At 46.1% G+C, this 23,350-nt stretch overlaps 3 protein-coding genes across 4 annotated transcripts in view; all 3 read right to left on the bottom strand.

The window, feature by feature from the left end:
* Positions 1-23,350, bottom strand: part of LOC142783830 (uncharacterized) — a 456,044-nt gene that overhangs the window by 304,793 nt on the left and 127,901 nt on the right. The window lies entirely within an intron of this gene.
* Positions 1-23,350, bottom strand: part of LOC119166769 (tRNA (guanine(37)-N(1))-methyltransferase) — an 81,013-nt gene that overhangs the window by 35,387 nt on the left and 22,276 nt on the right. The window contains exons 2-3 of the mRNA XM_037418106.2: positions 19,521-19,563; positions 11,124-11,477 (exon numbers count right to left, since the gene is read on the bottom strand). Coding sequence (XP_037274003.2) covers positions 11,124-11,477; positions 19,521-19,556 — 390 coding nt within the window. The 5' untranslated portion in view covers positions 19,557-19,563. The remainder of the gene's footprint in view (positions 1-11,123; positions 11,478-19,520; positions 19,564-23,350) is intronic.
* On the bottom strand, positions 15,728-19,426 carry LOC119166768 (uncharacterized). The gene has a single exon (XM_037418105.2). The coding sequence runs from the start codon at positions 18,243-18,245 to the stop codon at positions 15,948-15,950; it is 2,298 nt and encodes a 765-aa protein (XP_037274002.2). The 5' UTR covers positions 18,246-19,426; the 3' UTR covers positions 15,728-15,947.

The raw sequence follows: 23,350 nt of genomic DNA, 5'->3' as shown, positions 1-23,350 counted from the left end.
ATGTGTGCTGCCAAAAAGCCCCGAGGTTTCGTTTAAGGAGAGGTTTCAGGTCGAGTGCAGAGATCGCCATTGTTGTATTGGCACTGGTTAGCTTGCCAGATGCAGCCAAGTCGTCCGCCAATTCGCTTCCTTCTATCTCGCTCTGTCCTGGCACCCAGCGCACTACGACATGCTGTTTGAGTGAGTATACCGTGCATAGGAGCGAGTAAAAAGACACAAGAACAGAATTTTTTTTTTCAGGGTTTTGAGGGCTTTTTACCACGCTTAGAAAATCTGTGTATATTACTGCGCTTTGTAGTTTTATTTGTTTAATGTGTTTACGGCCGCAAATATCGCATGAGCTTCTGCAGTAAAGATGCTTGTGTTAGGATGAAGAGTACCCGTATCTAAAAAGGATGGGTCGACCGCAGCGTACAAGAAAAAAGTGTTCGTCTGAGGCATCTGTGTAGAATTCGGGACAAATGTATTTGTGTTGGAGTTCATGAAAGTATGTGCAGTTGTGTGCAACAGGCACATGCTTTGTGACTTCCACAAAAAAAAAAAAAACATCACTGTCTGTAAGCTGCCACTGCCATGGCAGCAGATATGCAGCAGGAGCCATCAAAGAGTGTTCTAGAAGTGGCACATCTGTTTCCACAGCGAGGCCTCTCACACGAAGTGAGTAGGGCTGCCTCAACAAAGGACGGCTGTAAAACAGGGCAGAATAAAACCGATCATAGATTGTGAAATGAGAGGGGTGTCCTTTGTCAGCGTTCACCTTGAGGTAGTAAAAAAAAGATGTGTAACATCTCTGTAAGTGGAGTGACCACTCATTCGATTCCACATATAGGTTTTCCTAAGGGCTGGTGCGGAAAGCACCCATAGAAAGGCGAATGCCCAAATGGTGCACGGGGTCCAGCATCTTCAAAGCACTTTGAGTCGCAGACGGATAAACAACGGCCCCATAGTCTAAGCGGGTGCGAATGAGGCTTCTATACAAATTCATGAGACATTGCCTGTCAATACCCCGTGTAGAATGTGACAACACTTTTAGAACATTCATGGCTTTTACACATATTGTTTTTAAATACTTGATGTGTGGTATGAAGGTGAACTTGTTGTCCAAGATTAGGCCTAAGAATTCATGCTCTGCATTCACAGACAGACATTGACCATTCAGTTGAATGTCAGGTTCTGAGTGCATGCCTTTCTTTCGGGAGAACCAGACACATGTTTTTTTTTTTTTTGTGGGTTCAGTTGGAATACGTTTTCCTCTGCCCATTTGGAGACCTTGTTTAAACCTAGCTGAACCTGCCACTGACACATTGTCAGGTTGCATGACTTAAAGCCAAGCTGGACGTCGTCGACATATGTACAATAGAACATATTGTGGGGGATGGTCAGGTGCAAGGAATTCATTTTGATAATAAAAAGTTACAACTAAGTACACTACCCCAACACTACATCAGTCAGGTGGGAGACGGCCATACGCAGCTCCCTCCTGGCCGACCAACTTGGGGCCGCCCAGCAGGCCCGCGGAGAGGCCGATAGGCTTGGCCTAACGATCCTAACGTAGGAGTCGCCCGCTGCGCACTGACGCGCGCCTTGCAGGACCACAATAAAGTTTCGCAACCAACCAACCAAGTACACCACCTTGCAGTACTCCCGTTTCTTGAACAAATGTTTGGGAGAGAACACTGCCCACATGGTCACAGAATGTCCGATTGGACAAGTAACTCTCGATTATGGAAAGCATTTTACCGCGCACACCTAGGTGAGCAAAGTCTCTAATTGTGACAGGTTCAGTAAATAAAGCCAGTCGAGCTAGCTGTGAAACGTTATTCTCTCACGAGAAAAGGAAGTGAGCGTTTGATTTGCAAAAAAAATTGTACTTTCACAAACACACAAAAAAACACAAAAAGGAAAATACCAAGATCAGAAAAATGTTAACTAATTAGCACTGTCAGTTTCGTTAGCGAGCGGAAACCTCTAAGAGTCTAAACAGTCCTTTTCGTTAAAGTCCTCGTGTTTGAGTCCGGACGCGAAAGAAGACGGATACGGCTCACCAGCGGTTCACGCCCTTCAATAGTCCATTGGGGAAGTTGCCGTGGTGAGAGTGCATAAGCTCGGGCCCGTAGCCCGACGGCTTGCTCCCGCTCCCGGTAGACGTCATCTGCTGCGCTGTCTTCCGCTCGAACATCAGACCAAGGTCTTGCCAAGGATTCGCCAATAGCCGCTGCGGTTGAATGGTCACCAGGACCCCGTGGAAACAGTCGCCAGCTAGGTGGATGCCCTGACGCCCAGGAGGTACTCGCACCCGACGAGGTCGCACGCCGCACCCTAGCCTTCTTCTTCCAAGCACGAGCCCGAATCTCTTCTTCCTCGTTCTTCGATGCCCTGGCTCTGGATTTTTCTCCCATTCCCTTGAATTTTCTTCTTTTTCCAATCGCCAGTGTTCGCCGCACTGGCGCAATACGCCATCTTGCACACATTGTCAGTAGTTCATCTTACGCGCCAAATTTGAAAGTCACTTGACTCGCGCACTTCACTCACAACACTAATATGCCAAAATGCCATGTTGTGTGGTAAGCCTTCTCGATATCGAAGAACACAGAGAGGAAGTATTCTTTGGGGACGAAAGCGTCTCAGATCTCTGCCACGATACGCACCAGATGGTCAATGGTGGATCTACTCTCTCGAAACCCACACTGGAATTGGTCGAGCAGATTGTGTGTTTCAAGGAAATGTAAAAGTCGACAGCTTATCATCTTTTCAAAAAGTTTACAAAGGTAGCTAGTAAGTGCAATGGGCCTATACCTTGAAACTGACGAAGGGTCCTTGCCCCGATGCAAAATAGGGATAACAATAGCCTCTTTCCAGGAAGTACGGATGGTGCCAGAAAGCCAGATAGCATTGTATAGGGAGAGTAAAGTTTTTTGCGCTTTGAGCGACAGGTTTTTCAACATAGTTATCATACACAACACGATTGTAGCCTGGGGCAGAATTACTGCAGGAGTTTAAGATGTTTGTAGCTCAGCTAAGTTAAAGGTTAAGCATTTTTATTCTTGCTTTATATCTTTGAAAAGTTTCAGTACAGTGTGACAAGCTAGACACCTACTCGTAGTGGGCACCGAGGAAGTTCGCCTGATCTTCCAGGCTGTCACCCTGTGTGTTTACGAGTGGGAGTGAATGTACTTGTCTTCCTGCTACTATATCAACCACGTTCCCGACTTTAGCCTCTTGTGTATATGAATTGATCCCTAATAAAAACTTGTGCCAGCTTTCTCTTCTGGCCTGCCGACGCATTCTCCTGCCTTGAGACTTTATTTTCTTAAAGCTGTCAAGATTTTCGGCTGTCGGTGAGTTTCGAAGCAACCTCCATGCCTTGTTCTGCTCTTTTCGCACATTACAACACTCAGTGTTCTACCGTGGGACGCGTTGCTTGCCGGGCAGTCCAGATGTTTGCGGGATGCACTTGGCTGCTGCGTCAATAAGGAAAGCTGTGAAGCACTGCACAGCTTCATCCATGCTTAACCCACATATGTCAGTCCAACTTAAATGAGTAATGTTATGAAACTGTTCCCAGTCGGCTTTGTATGTCAGCCATTTGGAAATTCATGAAGGACATTCGTAAGATGTTTGTGAACTCAAAACAACAGGAAAATGGTCACTTCTGCAGAGATTATTTCTAATTTTCTGTTGGAGTAATGGTACAAGTGAAGGAGATGCAATACTGAGGTCTATGGAGGGGTAAGTTTTGTTTGCAAGGTTATAATATGTTGCCTCTTTTCTATTCAACAGACAAGCACCTGATGGAAAGAGGAACTGTTCTATGAGACGACCTCGTGCATCACACCGACAGTCACGCCATAAACAGCTGTGCGCATTCAGGTCCCCAAGAACCAGATAAGGTTTTGGTAACTCATCTATTAAAGACTGGAATTCATGTTTTTCCAGGCGGTGTTGCGGCGGTATGTATAGAGAGCAGATGGTGACGAGCTTATTCAATAGAACTGCTCGAACTGCCACTGCTACTAGGGATGTTAGTAGCGGTACATGAGTACATGCTACTCCTCGATAAACAATAAAGGCTACACCACCAGATGACGCTACAGCATCATCTCTGTCCTTTCAGAAGACAACACATTGACACAAAAAATTTGTATTCTTGGATTTTAGGTGTGCTTCCTGTACACACAGCACTTTTGGTGAATGTCGTGTAGAAGTTCTTGGACATCGTCGAGGTTTCGAAGTAGTCCTCTGACGTTCAATTGTATAATTTGTGTCTCCATATTTGGAGTAAAGAAGAGCTGTGTGTACGAAATGAGTGTGGCTGGTGTCTCAAAGAGAAAAGTGACTTATTTTACAGATCTTTTAGGAGGCCCTGTAATTACTGTTTTGTCTTTTTTAGAGCAGTCGAGAGGACCTCGCCGCTCTCTTGGCGTAGTCTGCGCCGGTGCACTGGATGTGTCCATTGCCTCAGGAGAGGCGCCAGACAGTACTGTTTTCATTGTAGGCTTCATCCCGACAGACGGAGCCTTCGACCCTACCGGGTAGGAGGTCGAAGGGACCTCTTTAGTTTGTGTGGTGGCCTGGCTGCTGCCAGGGTTCACAGGGGCCTTCGGTGGGGTGTGGAAACTCTACTGACAGTAAAGATCATCTCAGTTCAAAATAATCCTTATAAGTCACCGGCTGTAAACTCCGCCCGATGCCGGCGACCACATTGTCCCATGGCGTGCGTGATGTCACAAGCCATAAGGAGCAGTGCCGTCGTCTCCTACCAAACAGCCCCTTCCACACGCGGTCAATTTGTTCACTCTGTTGTGAGTGCTGCTTGTAGCGTGGTCCGCACCTGTCAGTGTGCTGCAAGTATTGCGGCTTGTTACAGGTACCATCTCCATGTTGTCAGCCCCATCATCAACTGACAATTGGTGCAGTGATTCATCGAGCCGCAGAGGAGGCGATGACGTGTACGCTGTGCATTTTGACTTCGGCCCCATTGCCGCTGTGCATTGACTTCAGCCCCATGCGACGAAGAAAGTGTCCAGGACACTGCAAACCAAGATGTCAACGACCTCGGTGTTGTGGCAGACGTTGCAGATAGCCTTTTGCAAAGATAAGTAGGTTTACCTCAAGCCTGCCCGGCTGACAAGCGAGCTTGGAATACAGGGGTCTGTCAACGCTGCATTCGCGAGCAAGTGTTCCTTTACACAGTAGAACTGGCAAAGCGTGCAGCTTGTTTTCTAGCATACGTACATGCACGATTTTCAGTGCGGAACATAATAAATAAGTGGTCGTAACAATGCTGCACGTTGGGACCACTGCCTTTCCTTCAGTTGTTGCGTGCAGCATATGTAAGCATTAGCCGAAGAGAACGGCATGTCAGTGCGGCACTGTTGTAGCTCTGGAACAAGAAGGTAGCTGTGACACGTTTCATGGCGATACAGTTTAATCTGATAACCCAGCATCTTGCTTGGCAATATATACACATAAGTAGCGGTGTGTCAGTAGAGACGTCATCACGCTTTCTGCTTTTATTAGATACAACATTCCTTCTCGCTCATTTTCTTTAATATACATTTCTGTCAGGCTGTTGCCCAACCCTTGCACTTCAGCGTGGCAGAGGATCAGCAGGTTGTTCTTCAGCGGTGGTAGAATCTGTAGCTTCCGTCGTTGGTTCCTGGACCTGGATAGGAGTTTCCTCTCTTTTTTTCCAGGAGTCACCAGACCAGGTTGCGCTAGAGGTGTGCCAGTGATGCACACTGTTCTGGACAGAGTAAAAGAAGTACTTGTGTATTATTAGCAATGTCATCATCATGCATGAATCACTCCTGGCCTTCCACTTCAACTATGTAAGCTGCCACGGCGAACAATTGTTCCTTTTAACGAGTGACAATCTTCTGGTCAGATACCTCTCACCCAGACCCGTTCTCCTGCCTCAAATTCCCTCCTGTTCTTTTTCTGTCCCTGGTCTTGATCTCTAGATGGAGTGGGCTCTGAACGCTTGGCTAATTAAGGGTGCAAAATTTTGAGACGTGTGCACAATGCCCAAGACGATATGCTCTCTGCAGGAGTCTCATTGGACATGGAGCATGGTGTGTTGTGGTATGTGAAGAGAAACTGGTTCAGTTGGTGCTGAATGGTCTTGGCTTGCCCCGAGCGCCTCTCGTCTAGCAGTTGGTGTACAAGGTTCTTCTTTACGGTCTGGACAGGCCTCTCTGCTGCCCCATTTAAAGCCGAATCGTACGGTAGTGTCTCGATGTGTTGCACCACATTGGATCTGAGGAAAACTGCAAATTTGCCAGACACAAATTGAGGACCATTATCTGTCACAATCTGTTTGGGAAGCCCAAGTGCTGCAAAAAATGGTGCGAAACTTCTTACAGTCTTAAATGCCCGGGGTCGATTTAATGAGTATGACATCCACCCAATTAGAATAGGCATCACCAAGCACCAAAAGCCAGTCTTGTTTGTAGTAGACGAAATCTAGGTGTACTCCTTGCCATCGTCTGGTGGTATAAGTGATATGGCGGGTGCAGCGTTTGGGCTGAGCTGGCAAGTTGAACAGCATAACTGTTTCTTCGATCACTTAATTCAACTTCTGCCACCACCCATAGCCTCTTGATAACATTTTCGTGCGAGTGGTACCAGGGTGCCTCTCGTGCAAAAGCTGTAGCTGGCTGTAAAGATTCAGGAATAACTACTCGAGTGCCCCAGGTTATGCGACCAAAGTGTAAAGATAGCTCGTTTCGCCTGGCAAAAGATGGTGCAATGTCAATATCTGATAGTCTTTCAGCCCAGCTATTCAAAACGAAAAGTTTTGACAACGTGCGGTCTTCCTCAGTTTCCGCTTGAATCTTGCTTGCGGAAGGCCATGATGCTTCAACAGTAGAGAAAAAGAGAACGTAGACACTCCTGCCTGCTTTGTTCAGAAGCGGCAATCGTGGTAACGCATCTGCATTAGCCACTTGCACACCCTTTCTATAAGTCAGCTTGTGCTGATAAGCTGCCAGTAAATGCATCCAGTGTCATATGCGCAGCAGCCATCTTGTGGAATCGCCTTTGTCTGGCCAAACAGGCTAGCTAGTGAAAGGTGATTGGAATAAATTGTGAACTCGCGCCCAGATGTGTATTTATGAAAGCGCTTTACCCCGAACACCACAGTCAACACCTCCTTCTCGAAATGCATGTAGCTCTTCTCGGCACTGCTTGGCATGCGCAATGCGTACGATACCGGTTTCTCTTGGCCGCAAACAACATGGAATAAAAATGCTCCAATCCAAACCAAACCAAACATAGTGGTTTTTAGGGTCACAGAAGGTTAGTACTGAATCCTGAGTGAGCATTTTCTTGCTTTTCTGAAATGCCTTTTTAGTCTCCTCCAAACACCAAGTTGGTATAAGGGCCTTAGCTCATATGACGTGAGGCATGAACCGGGAATAACATGTCAATATGCCAAGGTATGCTTTTAGTTCCGTGCAGTTATTTGGCGCTGAAGCTTTTTTAATTGCTTCGACCTTTTCAAGGCAAGGGTGCACGCCTGCATCGTCAATGATGTGGCCCAGATATCTAATGAATTTCAGAAAAAATTTGCACTTTTCGTGCCTTTATTTTACACCGTGCTTCTCGAAATGCTGCAGGACTGCTTCTACAAGTGCCAGACATTTGTTCTTGTCGGCACCTGCGATAAGCACATTGTTAATGTAATAAACTACGTCCCTTAGTTCCTTAAGCAACTCGTCCATAATTGCTTGGAATACTGCTGGTGCACTGGAAAATGCCATAAGGCATTTGAACATATTCGAATCAGCCCATGGGCGCATTTATAGTCAACAGGGGCCACAAGTCAGGGCGCAGCTCAATTTGCTGGTACACTGACAAGTCTAAACCGGTAAACACTTTGCTTCCTGCTAGGACTGCGAATATGTCTTCAACCGCTGGCAGCAGGTAGTGATCAGTTTTAATGCGCGGCTTTACTGTCACTTTATAGTCTCCACAAAGGTGCACTTTGTTTTTTGGTTTTTTGACTACCACCAACGACGTGGCTCAGTCACTTTGCGTTACACCCACTAGCACCCTATCAGTTACTAGGCTATCTAGCTCTTTTTTAACTCGCTCCCTTATGGCACATGGTGCAGGACATGCCTTGCAGAACACCGGCAAGCTACCTTCTTTGAAGGAAAGTTTCGCTTGAGAGCCTTTTATCAGTCCCAGCCCAGGAGTGAAAACGCTAGCATAACTTTTCACAAGGTTGTCCGCGGTGAGCTCCACTTGCACCAGGTGAATACCATTCAATTCGATGTCCAGGCTCTAGATCCAATCGCGTCCAAGTAGCGCTGGCTTGTTTCCTGACACCGCAATTACTGATAGAATCTTGCACTGTCCGTTGTACTCGACGGGAATCGCAGCTTGCCCCTTCACTTCGAGGGGTGCTCCTCCGCAAGTCTTCAGCTTTACCCTAAATAGTGGAGAATTCACTAGCTACTTCCATAGGCATTCCAATATCAGAGAATGCTGTGTCTACTTGTATCTGCACGCGCTTCCATCCGAGCATAAACTTTACCTCATACGGCTGCTTCGCAAGGCTGGCGTGATGTACAGTATAGAGCATCATTTTCTTGCAGGCCAGCAATAGCATGAATTTTTTTTTGCACCAGGTGGACGTTGTCAACATACTCGGGCCAAGTGACCCGTGCGTTTGCAGCTGTAGCACCTTGCTTTCCAATAATGACAAGAAATCTCTAGCCCGCAACGGTGACAGGTCGTCTTTGTTGCCGCTTATTGCTTGCCTGGCTTGACCACAAATGCCACTTTTCTGCCCTACTCCCTTATCGCATGGACGTTGGCTTCTATTCCAGTGCCAGGTCGAAAACCCTTCGACTCCTGTTCCACCCTTTCAATGCTACTGGCAAAGTCTCAAGCAGATTTAAACGACAACTACTTCTTTTCTAGCAGACCTGTCTATATGGCAGGATTTCGCAGTCCAGTGACGAACCGGTCGTATAGTGCCTCGTGAAGGAATATGACGTACATGCAATCAACAGCCATGTGCTTTACTGCAACTGCAAACATCGCTACTGTCTCGCCTTCCGCTTTGATACCACCTATTAAATCTGAATCGCTCTGCAATGATTCGGCTTGCAGGCTCATAATGGTCATAATTGAAAATTTTGTTGAAGCGCACTAAAAGAGGGACGGACAGAAGAGGCTGACAAGGATAAGAGGCTGATAATGGTCACTCAGTACCTTGATATGGTCTACAACACTTATCTGCACAGATTGCCAGTAGAAGCAAATCCTTGAACGTTTTGTATTCATGTTTTCCAATGGCCGTTATGAAGGCCCACTACTGAAACTCATCCTCTTGTAAATTGGTTACTTTGCAGTAGTGCTCGAATCTTCGACACAGGAGTGTGTCGAATTCCCACATCTTGGCCATGCCATGAGCGCGCTGTGTCCGGCCTCAGTTTTTCACGAGATCCACCCCTTCACAATGTAGATTCGCTTGAACATCCTCGTCACCAGCTGTAGCTCGGTAACAAGAAGGCAGCTGTGGCAGTTTCATGGTGAATAGTTTAATCTAATAACCCAGCATCTTGTTTGGCAATATATATACATAAACTGCAGTGCATCAGTAGTGATGTCACCACGCTTTCTGCTTTTATTAGATATAAAGCTCACAATATGCACTTTGGCCAAATGTTTGCTTGAACTCTGTTATTTGCATTTAGTTCCGGTAAAAAAATAGCAAGTGTGATGCTTGCAAGGAGCTTCCATAAATATTTATCCGTAGTGGCAAACCGCATATGCATTGCACACTGCAGTGCACTTTTCGACCTTAGGCAGACTGACAGATTTCTTAGCTGCAAATACCAGCGCTACGTGGGTGATGCCGTGGCATTGTTTCAACTGCTGCAAGTTATTTAGTTCCACTGGCAAGTTGAACCAATGCAGGAAAAGCTCAATTGCAAGCACAGCTGACTACAAAACACAATTGTCCTCCGAAATGAAGACCGTGCAACAGCCCGACCAGCAAGCAGCTCGTTACGCCACGGCTAGCAAGCGCACCAGTGTTGCCCAACTTTAAGGCCACTTGCTCATTCATATAAGTATTCGATCATAAATTAACGGCACGACCAAATGTGCTGAAATTTCGCCAGCTTGTCCCTGAACGTACAAGAATCAACCCACACAACACAGATTATGGTCGAAGATTGGGCGTCGTGACCCTTTTAAATGAGTCTAACCTAACCTAACCTAACCTAACCTAACCTAACCTAACCTAACCTAGCAGCTGGTAATCGGAAGCAGCATGTTGTATGGTCTGAAATAGGACACTAAGTAACAGGCATACTCTTGTTCCTACCGTATTCAGTTTGGATCATATAGTTGTGATTTCGGCTCAAATGCGTAGACCACTTGTTTTTGGAATAAATTTCAGTTGCGCGTCAGCGATGTAGTTTGTCTTTTCTTTCCCATCCCCGTTTTTGTCGCGCTAATATTTGTTCAAGATGGAAGCACATCCACTCGCCCAATTGTCCCTTCTGGTGTAGACCAACGCTAACATTATCTTTAGAGGGCAGATTTGTTATGACAAGACGTGGTTGTCACAAGCAACTGTGCATACCAGTCGTTTAGTATAAAGAATTTCGTATTGCTTTTGAATCCGTGAGTTATGTACTGAACAAAACAGGAAAGAGCAATGAGGCAAGCCACTGAGCAGCAAGATAAAGAACACTGAAAAAAGAGACCATTAGGATCTTAAGATATTTCAGAATGGAGACATGCGAAACATTAAACTCAGCTGTGTGCCAAGGCAACACTAACCCAATAGCCATCAGATGACAGTGAAAAAGCACTGTGTGGCACTTCGGCTGAACAGGCTTGCATAGTAGGTAATGAAATCGTTAACTGCAGGGAGGTATGCCATGCCATTTGCAAAGCGATCAAGTGCCACAAAGGTATACATTTGAGATCAGCAGTATACAAACCGCAGTGTTTCTGTATTCCTATTTCATCCAGTGCATTACTGTGGACTGTATGGTTGCACATCTACACCAAGTGCACAAACATAACATCTGACAATCTAAGCTTTCACTCGCACGATGTACATAGGCATGCCACGTGTGTCATTTGGCACGAACCTTGGCTGGGTCAAGATGAAATCGCTTCCTGGTACCATTCTCCTGCACAGCCTTGAATTTCGGCAACTTCAGCAGGTATTTACGCATGTGTGTCATGACGTCTGCTATATCCTTGGCATCCACTTCGAAGCTTGGCACAGATACCGTGGTGTCAAATGCAGCCCTGTTCAGTTCGACCATGCCGAGGACACCTGCAGGGGGCTGGATGGCACGACTCAGGTTTTGTGCTGTCGCCATGGTAGTAGTCAGCAAAGGGCAGGGGCGCTGCATCAACCGTTGCTTGTGGCTGCCCGACACGGTCTTGCCGATAATTGAGTGAAGTGAAGGGAACAATCCTTTCCTGAATCGAATCACCTGTGTAGGCAGGAACACACCTTGCTTTACAATTCATCAGCCAGAGCAACCTTTGAAAGTTCCAGCTGAGTTAGACAAGTATAGAATTTTGGTTGGCCAACTGCAATACTGGGGCACTTTGCAACTGTTTAATCATGGCACTTACGATTACATTGGCACAGAAAAATCCGTTAAACAGCTAAACAGCTGCTGACACAGAATTTCACAGGCAATATGACCTGTGGGATTAATTCCCCAGAATATGTGTATATCACCTGCAAAATATCAACACCAAATTTGGCACGGAAGGTATTTCAAAGTGTGTGTGCACTCTTGAGCACTATAAACCACACCGCATGGCACAGACACCCTCAAAAGTGACTCAATGATGATCCCTCTACTTGGCTCACATCACTACCCTGCAGCCTCGAGTTACGATGATGTCCAATTAGGAGCCACAGTTGTAGCTCTTGCATATTACTTTAACAGTATTTCAATTCAAATCGATTGAATCGAAGTTATTCAAAATTTTGAAGTGTTCGAAACGAACAAATAGATGTATTTTTGTCCGCATCCAATTTCCGTAGAGGTGGTTTCACTGCAGTGAAGGGGTCTGTGCCGCAGAAACGCTTACCTAGGGAAAAATGTAGGGGAATCGCCACAAGTATCAAAACAAGGTTGAATTAACATATTAGCCTCCGATCAATTCATCATTTTTTATGTTTAAAATTTAAGCTTGTTATGCTAATGTTGGGTTCGAACTTGGTGCGTTCGCTGAATACCTTCATATTGTTACCCGCCCCGCTGACGGTGAGCCCACGCCATGACGAAAGCGGTACCACTGAATAGGCGGAACGATGGCTGTCTGTCGGTCATAAAGGATGCGAAGACTCACGTCTCCGAAGGGGCTTAGTGGTAGCGCCTTACTAGAGACAAGAGTCGAATCTGCCTGCATGAGTGGAAGGTGCACTTGCTCTCTGCTGTAGCAACCGAAACCAGCGGCAGCGGCGACATTGATACACAGGCCAATTATACTTGTGACCTGTCAGCCCAGTGTTGCAGGTATGTACCCGGGAGGTGCACTCCCACGGCCCGTCGACGCCGAACGCCAAGTGTCCCGGGAACTGCAGTGAAGAAAGTTGAGCAGCGGCAAGAGGTGGTGGTTCTTCGAGAAATATCCGAGGAGAAAGGACTACTTGCCTGGCACTTTTAACGGCAGCCAACCGGGAGTGCAGGAGAGAGACATTCCTGTGTTCCGATTGGATTGTATAAGAGTAGTTTAATGGGGAGTTAGGAGATAAAGGCAGGGGTGCAGCGGCAGGAAGGAAAGAAGAGAAACCAATAAACGTCCCTATCGAAATGCTGTCCGAGAGGTCCATTTCTTAAGGTGCCAGCAGATAAAAAATCTTGTTTTCGACTTCCTTGGCGGCAGCTGCAAATGTCGCACAACGAGGGAGGCGAGCGGAAGACCAAAAACAGAACTTAACTGGAGCAGTCGAGCAGGATCTGCATGGTTGAACTGAGGTGGACAGCGGGGAGCGACATCGGCTGAGACTGACGACAACTAACTTCAACTGACTACCGTGCTGCGGGATCAACAAAGCAAGTCTAGTCCACTGGTTTCCGAGCAGGCAAGGCTACTGCAGCGCACCGCAAGGCTACTGGGTACCTCTTGATTTTCTGTTGGGCGGAGGCTATGACAAAGCATTACAAGTTGCGAGACAGAGAAAGGGACAACTCGGAAATGAACGGGGACGGGGCAGGAAACTTGCAAGCTTCGGGAGTTGCTGACAGCGGCACAGGGGGTCATGGTAGTGCATCAGGTATGGTGTCAAAACAGCAGCTAGCGCTGCTTCAGCAGCAATCGAAAATTGGTGAGGCAGAAGTGGAGAGGCAGTGCTTCATGCTAGAAAGCCAGCAGCTACGAGCACGTAATGCGGCAGAGTACTACGAGGGCACTGACAGAGTATCGCTTGGCAGAAGGTTACAAGAAGACAGGCGAATCAAATTTGCAAGCTTGTTAAAGGGTGTACCTGCACCAATGCCAAACTAAGAGGCAGTGGCGCCAATGTGGTTCGAGGATGTTGAGGCAACGCTCAAATCGTATGAACTTCCGAGCGAATGGTAGCCCAGGCTAGTTTCACCACAGTTGAGCGAAAGGGCATGTGGGCTGCTGTGAAGGCTGACTGCAGACAAGCGAAAAGCTTACGTTAAGCTTAAGTCCAGCATTTTGGGGGGTCTCACCCCCGTATTCACAAACGCTCCTCGACTTGACTTTCACCCTTCACTTGACAAAGTTGAGCACTGCGCCACCGCTCAGGATGAAAATGACGCTGCGCTACTCAAGAATCGCCGCAGATTATCACTGATATGCAGTGACCTAAGTGCCAACCGCCGGCACGCGTATGTACGCGCCTACGCGTCAAAAGCGTCTAGTCGGGCCTGTGGAGGAAAAGGGCGCCCAACCACTGGCATGCGTCAACCGCATTGACACCCATGCGTCTAAGGCCGATGCACAATGTTGCTTGATCATTTGGCTTAGAACTGTTCAAGTTCAGCACAGAACGGCACGTTCTCAACTGGAGCGGGTTTGTATGTTTTAGAGGATATGAGAACATGTTAAAAAATTGATACTGCTTCACCCACCACAGTTTAGACTATTTTAGAAGTAATTGACATTCCAGTGCCCAAAGTAAATACAGCGGTATGCACTAGAAATCAACATCCGTGCGTGCGTCGCTTTCGTGAATGAACATTCGCGTCTAGGATACTCTACGTCTATCATAGGCTCCTTAAGGGGGGGGGGGGGGGGATAGTGTATGTTTATCAAGGTTCTCCTTGAGGGGAAGGGGGGCAAAAGTTCGTCGCAGTGCCCCCTTCCTATTATGCTCGTGTAGGGGCTGTTTTAGCGCCCCCTCCCTATTATGTTAATATATAGAGTTGATATTGAGCCCCCCCCCCCCTCCTCTCTTCGGTGAATGAGGCGGCGGCTGCCCTCCTAATCAGGTTTACAAACCACCGGGTTTCTATACCTGCACTACCAAATTTATTAACAATATCGTGAATATGCTGGTACCTTCGGTACATTTACACTTCATACTTTATAGAACTCAACTTAATAATCACGCCTGAAACTTCATGATCTGACAGATTAAAGTCATAAGACTACAATTGAGGCCAGAGTAGCAGGCTTTTGGCTGGTGTGTGTGTTAAAAATATCTTCTAATGCAACAAAGCACACCTGGTTCTTATTGATACAACAGGTATTGGTCATAAGACTACAATTGAGGCCAGAGTAGCAGGCTTTCGGCTAATGTGTGTCTTAGAAATATCCTCTAATGCCACAAAGCACACCTGGTTCTTATCGATACAACAGATATTGGTCATAAGATAGGAACCAAATACTGCGTAGAATGCCTTTGGGCATTTTCCATAGTCGAAATATGCTCTAATGCAACTAACTCGGCCTGACACTTCATGATGCGACAGATATCGGTCATAATATTGCAACTGAACCCCGTATGGAAGACTTCTGGACGTTGTCTTTAGTCAAAGTATTCTCTAAAGCGACAAAAACGCACCCAACTGCTCATGAAGTCACAGGTATTGGTCATAATATTAGAATTGAACCCTGTATGGAAGACTTCTGATCGTTGTCTTTAGTCAAAGTATTCTCTAAAGCGACAAACCACACTTAACTGTTCATGAAGTCACAGATATCAGTCATAATATTAGAACTGAACCCTGTATAGAAGGCTTTTGAATGTTGTCTGCAGCCGAAATGTTCTCCAATGCAGCAACCCGCACCCTACTCTTCATGATGTGACGGATTTAGGTCATGAGGCTGTAATTGTGCCCTGTGTGGAGGGCTTTCGAATGATAAGCGTATTAGGGATATCCTCTAATGCAAGAAACCGCACCTGGCTCTTAATGATACAACAGATACTGGTCATAAGAATGGAACCAAGCACTGCGTAGAATGCCTTTGGGCATTTTTTGTAGTCAAAATATGCCGTAACGCAACAAGCTGTACCTGAAACTTTCATGATAAGACAGATATTGGTCATTATAATCCAGCCACTTCAACTTTTGGAGCAATTTTTGGAGCAGAGAAAATGCTCTTTTGGAGCACCTTTGTATCTGCACTCGATTTTGGAGCAGCAATTGTAGCAGCAACTTACTTTACAAAAATACATCTCTCATTATTGCTGAAACTAAAGCTGTGATAGCAACCACAGTTCTATAAAACCGTATTTGTCTTAATTCTCAATTATTAATTAGAGTGTCACATGCAAGCCGATTTTAAAAGCCACCAAGAAATGGACCAGTCCATCAGATTTAATGCACTACTGAAAATGAAGGTAGTGCAGGTGTAGCATTAGTTTATTAAAGTACACTAAAAGCTACGACGAAAATTTCCAGAAACCGAACTGTAAGGAGAGTTTTGAACTTTCATTTATTTACAGAAGAAAGATGTGCATGTTGCAGCATTTACGTCCTCTTGCTCACCTTCTTGCTTAGTTCTTCCAGCTGCGAGAGGGTTTGGCTCAAAGCGGAGTTGCCTTCAGCTAATAAAGTTTGCCCAGCTTCAACTTGTTCCAGGCTCTTAGAACCCAGACCAGAAGAAATTATGTCTTCTGCTCGTTTCAGCAATGCCCTACTTGAGGTGACCTTTTCTTCCAAGTTCTTACGAAGTCGCTTTTCGTCGACATCAGCACCAGTGTCTTGGTCTCCAAGCCTTTTCCTGCTTTCTGACTGCTGTGCACTTGCAGTTCTCTCTGTGTATCGGGCTCTAGATCTCCTTACACTTTGCAGAAGCTCTGTAGACAAGGGAACTTTAGTGGCATCTCCATCATACCTGCGGAGGTATGTCTTTGTCTGGCGCAACCCGTTAATGCTTGCAATACATAATGAGTAGCGGTTCTCATAAAAGCGCTGATTTTCGCTAAATCCTCGTTCGCAGTCTGCGTTGCCATGTGGCAGGCACAGCAGACACTTGACAAGCCTCGACAATAATGAATACTTTGGTTGACCTCCAGGAGACTTCAGTTCAAATATTTTGCCCCAACGAACATCAATTCTTTCACCTCCAAGTGCCAGGAGGTCACTGTTTGAGTCACACTTTAACATATGCCACTCATCGATGGCTGAGGAAACTTCTTCATGTTTGATTACCTGTGGAAGCTGAGACACAAGGTACTTCAGTGCTCTCACTTCCGATTCAACATTTGTTGACTGCCAATTGAGGAGGCTAGCAGATTGAAGAACTCTATTGTCGAGTGGAAGCTTCTGAAGAAGATCCTTGGCACAGGCCAAGTAAAAAGCACGTGCTCCAAGATAAAACCGCTTCTTCTCACTAGAGTCCCACTCAAGCATTGATTTTTCAGTATCTGTACCAACTTCCGGCCTTGATTTCCAAACGGATACATCCATCACATCTAGCCTTTTCAGTTGTTCAGCACTCTTGTCTGGAAAGGCTTCATGACGAAGAAACCGACTGAGGACTCGTTGGACTAGAACAATAAGTTCAACGTGAAGTATGTGCAAGAGCGGCTCTTGCTTTTGGAAGAGCAGCTGAAATCCACTGAAAAGCTGCGCACAGTTCTTAAGGAACAACACTTTGGCCAAAAGTTGTTTCTCAGAAAATGCCGACACAAGCTTGTTGTGTAGGCTTTGGGTGTCAGGTCGTTGACGAGATGAATTGCCCTTAAAAAAATAGGTGCAAAGCGCTTCAAACTGTTCCTCAACTCGGCAAAGTGAGTCTTGTAGCGTCAGCCAGCGATTAGAAACGTGGCGCAGAAATACATGACAAGAGATTCCCAAAGTATCCTGGCATTCTCTGAGTGCTTCAGTGCGGACAGCACCTTTGAAGTAGTAGTAAATATTTCTCACTACTTCTTCTACATCTAAGCCAAATGCATCCAGGCCTCTGCCAAATGCATTGTGAACCTTATGAAGATTGCAGTTGCCAATATCAATCAAACTTGGTGCCACATGCTTCTGAAGCTTGTTTCTTACGCTCTTCATAACATTAGGGCCATCACTGAAAAAGCAAACAAGTCCTTGCTTTGGAAGATCTGCTATTGCTTCTTCTATGCAGCCAACAATTATTTCAGCGGTTGCACGCCCAAGATCAAATGACTGGACATGTTCAACAACAACTTCCTGTTGGCTGCTGGAAAAATAGCGTACCAGCACATCTAGTTGCTGCACCCTTAGCTCTGGCTTTGGCGTCTCATCAATCATAATGGAAAAATAGACATTTGGCTGGCACAGCTCAGTCACCACTTGTCCTTTAAAGTAGGGACCCAGTCCATCTGATACAATGCGGGCCAACTTTATTCTGCCGCAACTAAACTTTTTGGCAATGTCACTGTCGGGGAACATGCAGTGATAAATCGAAGTTGCCGTGTCTCTCCATGAAAAAGGAATTCCCTTGGCCACAACAGACAAAGCAAAAGTAGTTTCTGCCTTGCTGACTTGGTGCTCAAGTGATGTATTAGCAGACCCGTTGGAGAAGTCCAGTGTGCCTTGCACCAATTTGGGTGGAAGAAGATTCCTGTCCTTGTCTCTGTGTCTAGCAGCTGCATCAATATGTTTCTTCATCCCAGCATGACGCTTCACTGCTGCCGCTCCATGCTGTGCGCAAGAAATGGTGCAGTTGCAAAGAATACAAAATGCATCTGTATTTCGGGTTCCACTCTTGCACCACCGACTGATCGGATCATTATTGGAGTCCACCTCGTTGAGTACAGAGGCGTTGAACTTGGTGTTGCGATCTGAAAACATGAGCGAAACGAACTTTATGACAGTAAACTTTCCCAAGTTTTTTTTCAGAGCGTGAATATAGGTAAAAGCAACAGGGTAGACAGAAAGAGCACTGACTTCTAACTTTATATCACAGAGTGGCAAGAATATATATGCCCAAAAAAAGGATGATTAAAAACATGACAAAATACAAGCCTAGTCAATGCGTCAGTATAAAAAACTGGCAAATGTGACTACGCACCAACTAGCCCAAGGTTCCAATCTTGTAAATTTTCCCACGACAAAGGCACGCTAGTAAAAAGAGCACGTAACTACTAGATTTATTTTTAGGGTAGCCCGTAACATAATGCCAACCTTACTTCATTGGAAGATCTAAATACCAACTCTAAGGCGCCAACACCAAATATTTGCGCAAGCATTTTGGGTACAGCCTCGACAAATGGCGCGAATCGGGATGCCAGTTGTCTGTCGACCATTCACACCTAAAACTCGCGACCAACTTACAGGAAGTTGCCATGCGGATGATGCGTGGTTCTGACGGCCGAAGACAAACGCATTGCCCCAGCTGGCAAGGCGGCATAAGGCGCTAATGTATGTTGGAGGTTTACTTCCTTCCGGCGCGGCGCAGACCAGAGCAGAAATCGACAGCAATGTTTTCCTTAAATTAAATACTTAAAAAAGCTGATTGGGAACGGCACGTCACGAATAGCGGATTCCCAACGATCGGCGGCCGCTAATGCGGTAACATTACGGTGCTTATTGACTTGCTTGTGTTGACATGGTCGACGCTCAATCACTCTTTTCCGACTATTCTACAAGCAGCTCGCACGGTGGGGCACCCGATCCGTGACGCGCCGGCAGCACATACGGCCCATCTAGCGATCTGCTAACGTCAACAAAAGCGACCCGCCTGCAGAAATTCGTAGTGTATTCCGCGTCACTCGCTCGTTCGTTTCGCACTATTATACGTTCCGAACGGTAGCATGTAGGAGGTGTAACCGCTGCATGCCGTACGAGCGATTGCGCGTTTCAAATGCGGATATTTCGCACCACGAAACAAGGCACGGCGCACCTTGCTAAGCCTACGTACAGCGCTCGGACACTCCGAACACAAAAACCATCAGTAGCGAGAAATCGGAAGAATTATAGGCAAGTTGCAACTTCTGTACTGATTCAATGGCAAAGTGCGGCCGGTAATAAATGCCAGCAGCGCTACGCGATCGCCTAAGCATTCACTGAAGTATTTCACGGGCGCTATTAAGAAATGCCACAAAATTTAAAAAGAAAGCGACTTACTTTTGTCCATTTCAACAGCGGGGAGATGAGAAACATTCGCTGACTGGTTGTTCACAAGCACATGGCGCACATGCAACGACACGACGTGCTGTGCATGAGCGCGAAAACCTACAGAAAACACCCGAACGACACCGACGAATACCAAAGCTGCAAAGCACATGGTAAACAATTGCCAACCTAGAAAAAAATTCACTTGTTGCCAACTGCAAAATGAACATACGCTAAAGTCGGGTTCTTTCGTGCAATTTGGCGCATTTGGCGCAAACAAAACAACACTTGCGCAGTAAGGCGCAGGAAGGTATAATTGTAGCAAATTGGCGCAAATGGCGCAGCTGGATCACTACTGGTCATATTACTGCAACTGAACCCTGTATGGAAAACTTCTGGACATTGTCTATAGTTAAGGTATTCTCTAAAACGACAAACCGCACCCATCTCTTCATGAAGACACAGATATCGGTCATAATACTGGAACTGAACCCTGTATGCAAGGCAGCCAAAATGTTCTCCAATGCAATAAAACTCACCCGACACTTCATGATGCAAAAAATATTTGTGATCATATTGGAACCGAGCACAGGGTAGAACAGTTTTGGATGGTATGTTTATTTATTTTCAAATATGGCAGCCCAATGTGAGGCTACTGCAGGAGTGGTGTACATATATACAAAATGAAAGCAGTAAAACAGTAATATCAAAATAAGTGTGCCAACGTAAACAAATATCAATACCCCCTAGTGCACCCCGGTAAGAAATGAGAGAAATAGAACATTATTATGACACAAGTGCCTCCAAAAAGTCAGACACACTGGTATCACGAACCAAACCAAGTAGATCATTCCGGTGTTTGTAACTTTATTCGAACGTGTTAGGGAGCACTACAAATGGCTTCTAAGCTAGAGTGTGATAGCAGATCAGTGCTGTGTTGAAGGTTTCTGCACTTTGCTGCTAGTTTAAATATCCTTTAACATCTACAAAATGCATCGGACACTTCTTGATGAGACAGACATTGGTTTTGAGATTGCAGCCAAGCACTGTGTAGAAGGCTTTCACATGTATTCAACGGTCAAAACACCCTATAATACAACAAAGAATGCCCAAAATTTTTGATGGGACAGATAACTGTCATAGGATTGCACCAGAGCACTGTGCAGAAGTTTTGGCAAGTTTTCTAATATAGTTAAACTGAATATCTTGATATTTTGAATATGCTTAAGTGCATGCATATATAGTGCAAGTTAATGTGTATACTAAAAAACTGAACAGAAATAAAGCAGTCCTACGAAACACATACAAAGATTCAATATTCGAAACCATCGAATAATATCTTCGGCTGATTACAGTCTGGAGGAACAGATAAATACATGAACAGTTCTGAAAGGTAGTAAGTAACATGAGGTACTTTTTGCATTTCTTCTATACAAAGTGCAGTACAGTACTAGTGCACTTTCATTCATTCTGTGCATACATGTGGTGACCTTTTCTTCCTACTATCGTGTCATCGTGCAGCTGATTTGAAATCATGTGCTTCTCACAAGGTTTTCAGTTATCTGTCCAGATGTAAACAAAACGCGTTATATTATGGTAAACAGTAAAACGATAGAGAAGCGCCAGTGTATGCCTATAGCTATGTGTATCAGAATGAACTATTAATTAAGAATGTGTGTGTTAGAATGCCCCCAAACAACGTATGTGCTACTGAGCGTGGCAGAAAAGCAGAACAAGTGAGAAGTGAAATAGCAAGCAATACCAGCAGCACTTAATCATGCAATTTTTTTTTGATCATCACAGCAATGCACGTTCGAGTTTCTATCTTGAACATGGATGAGACCACTGACCACTGAATGTGTCAGCGTCGCTGGTACCCGACACGCAGTCACATCACACTGCTACCAACCAGCCCACGCTTGTTATAAGCTTGGCAACACACGAAAACGATTAGCACCGAAGCCAACGAATGTTTCAACGTCATACAATTTGCGAATACACCTATATAAGTACGCACAATTTCACATCACCAAAATGTGCTGGCTAGTGCGAGGTTCGCTTTCAGCGATGATGAATACCGATGTTGAAAACAAACACAGTGCAGATAAAAACTTCTCTGTATGCACTACGCAATGTTTCAGGCGTCGTATATGGTGTCTATGTTGCGACGGAAACTACCGTAGATTTTTTTCAGCCGATGTTCCTCGCATGTGCTGGTTCATATGAACCAGAGGATAGAGGCCTACGCTGGATGCAGATGACACTGCTCTGAATTGCCTCCGCAGTAGGCGAGGGCTCATGCTCAAAGCTTCGAACCTCCGAAGTCTGTTTACACTCGTTTTTAGCATGGAAAATCACATTGATATGTGGGGTTTAACGTCCCAAAACCACTATATGATTATGAGAGACGCCGTAGTGGAGGGCTCCGGAAATTTAGACCACCTGGGGTTCTTTAACGTGCACCCAAATCTCAGCACACGGGCCTACAACATTTCCGCCTCCATCGGAAATGCAGCCGCCGCAGCCGGGATTTGAACCCGCGCCCTGCGGGTCAGCAGCCGAGTACCTTAGCCACTAGACCACTATGGCGGGGCACGGAAAATCACAGATCAAAGCACAAGAACACCGGAATGCTTCAGTAGTCTGTGCGATGTTTTCGCTCGGCTGACGATCGCACTCGGGACCGGCGCAAGCATAGCCGGCCGGCATCCGCTGGATTTGTTGGCGTCGCTCGAGCTCAGCACGAAACCACGTCACGCTGGTAGCACTCGCAGTCGTTCGTCGTATCGTTGTCCTTCTAGATTACGAAGCGGTTATTCAGGCACATTTGGAGTAGTTTCCGTGCTTGCTTCCAGCACGCGGCCGTGCCTTCGAAGCGGCGGCCATTAGGCATAACATTCGGAGGCATCGCGGCGCCTAGTTGATTGGCACGCGGCCCCTGGTTGGTTGGCGCCGCTGTACGCGCGGTGAGATAGCGTACGCGTGGCAAAAATATCAACCACGGCTTGATCCCTCGCGCCTCCTCGCGTATGCCCCTCCGATGCCGAGAGGCGCATTGGACGCTTTTGACGCGTAGACGCAAGCATACACATGCCAGTGGTTGGCACTTTACCGTGCCTAGAAACGGCGCTCCCATCGGCTTTCTCAAGTGAAGGTGAAGAGTTGAATGAAGGGACGATCTAGAATACGGGGGTTAGGCTTACGGCGGCGGAGTACAGGAGGCTATTTGCAGGATTGATAAAGAGAGAAAAGGAGTCATGGGATCAGTTTGCCATGCGCCTTGGGAATTATTTCAACTATTATGTCCAAAGTTCAAAGGTAGGCACGTTCGAGGAACCCAAGCAGCTAGTTGTCGCAGATTGCTAGAAAGAATGTTTAAGCCCGGAAGCAAGAGCACATGTTGTTTATAGTCAACAAGAGGCCTTTTTGCTACCCAGTGGGGTGGCTAGGCTCGTGGAGAGTGAAAAATGTACAGCAGGACAAAAGAAGGGGAACGTCGAAGAGTGGCTAAAGAAAGCTAAAGCACTCATGGAAACACCCGTGGAAGGAAAATGGAAAAAACGCGATGTTTTGAGTGAAAGTGAACTGACCAAATTGCCGAGAATTGCCCCAATAAGAACTTGGGAGCAAGGCAAGGCACTAGGCCAGCAGTATGACAACAAAACAGTCCAGTGGTCGCAAGAGTGACGGCTTCCGCATTCGAATCAGGAATAGCAACAACAGAAGCAAAACTGATAGTTGGGCTCGTTGGTGACACATTATGGACAGTAACAGTGCACAAACTCACCGAACGAAGGGAAGGGACACAATCAAGAGCTGACTCTCAACTGAAGATTTATTGA

This window comes from Rhipicephalus microplus, unplaced genomic scaffold, assembly GCF_043290135.1.
Source record: "Rhipicephalus microplus isolate Deutch F79 unplaced genomic scaffold, USDA_Rmic scaffold_12, whole genome shotgun sequence".
NCBI classification, from domain to species: Eukaryota; Metazoa; Arthropoda; class Arachnida; order Ixodida; family Ixodidae; genus Rhipicephalus; species Rhipicephalus microplus.
The sequence above is the reverse complement of the archived record's forward strand: the minus strand, read 5'-3'. Positions and strand labels throughout refer to the sequence as shown.

Excerpts from the sequence above, each read along its gene's own strand:
- LOC119166768 (XM_037418105.2), bottom strand. The coding sequence starts at position 18,245 with ATGTTTTCAGATCGCAACACCAAGTTCAACGCCTCTGTACTCAACGAG.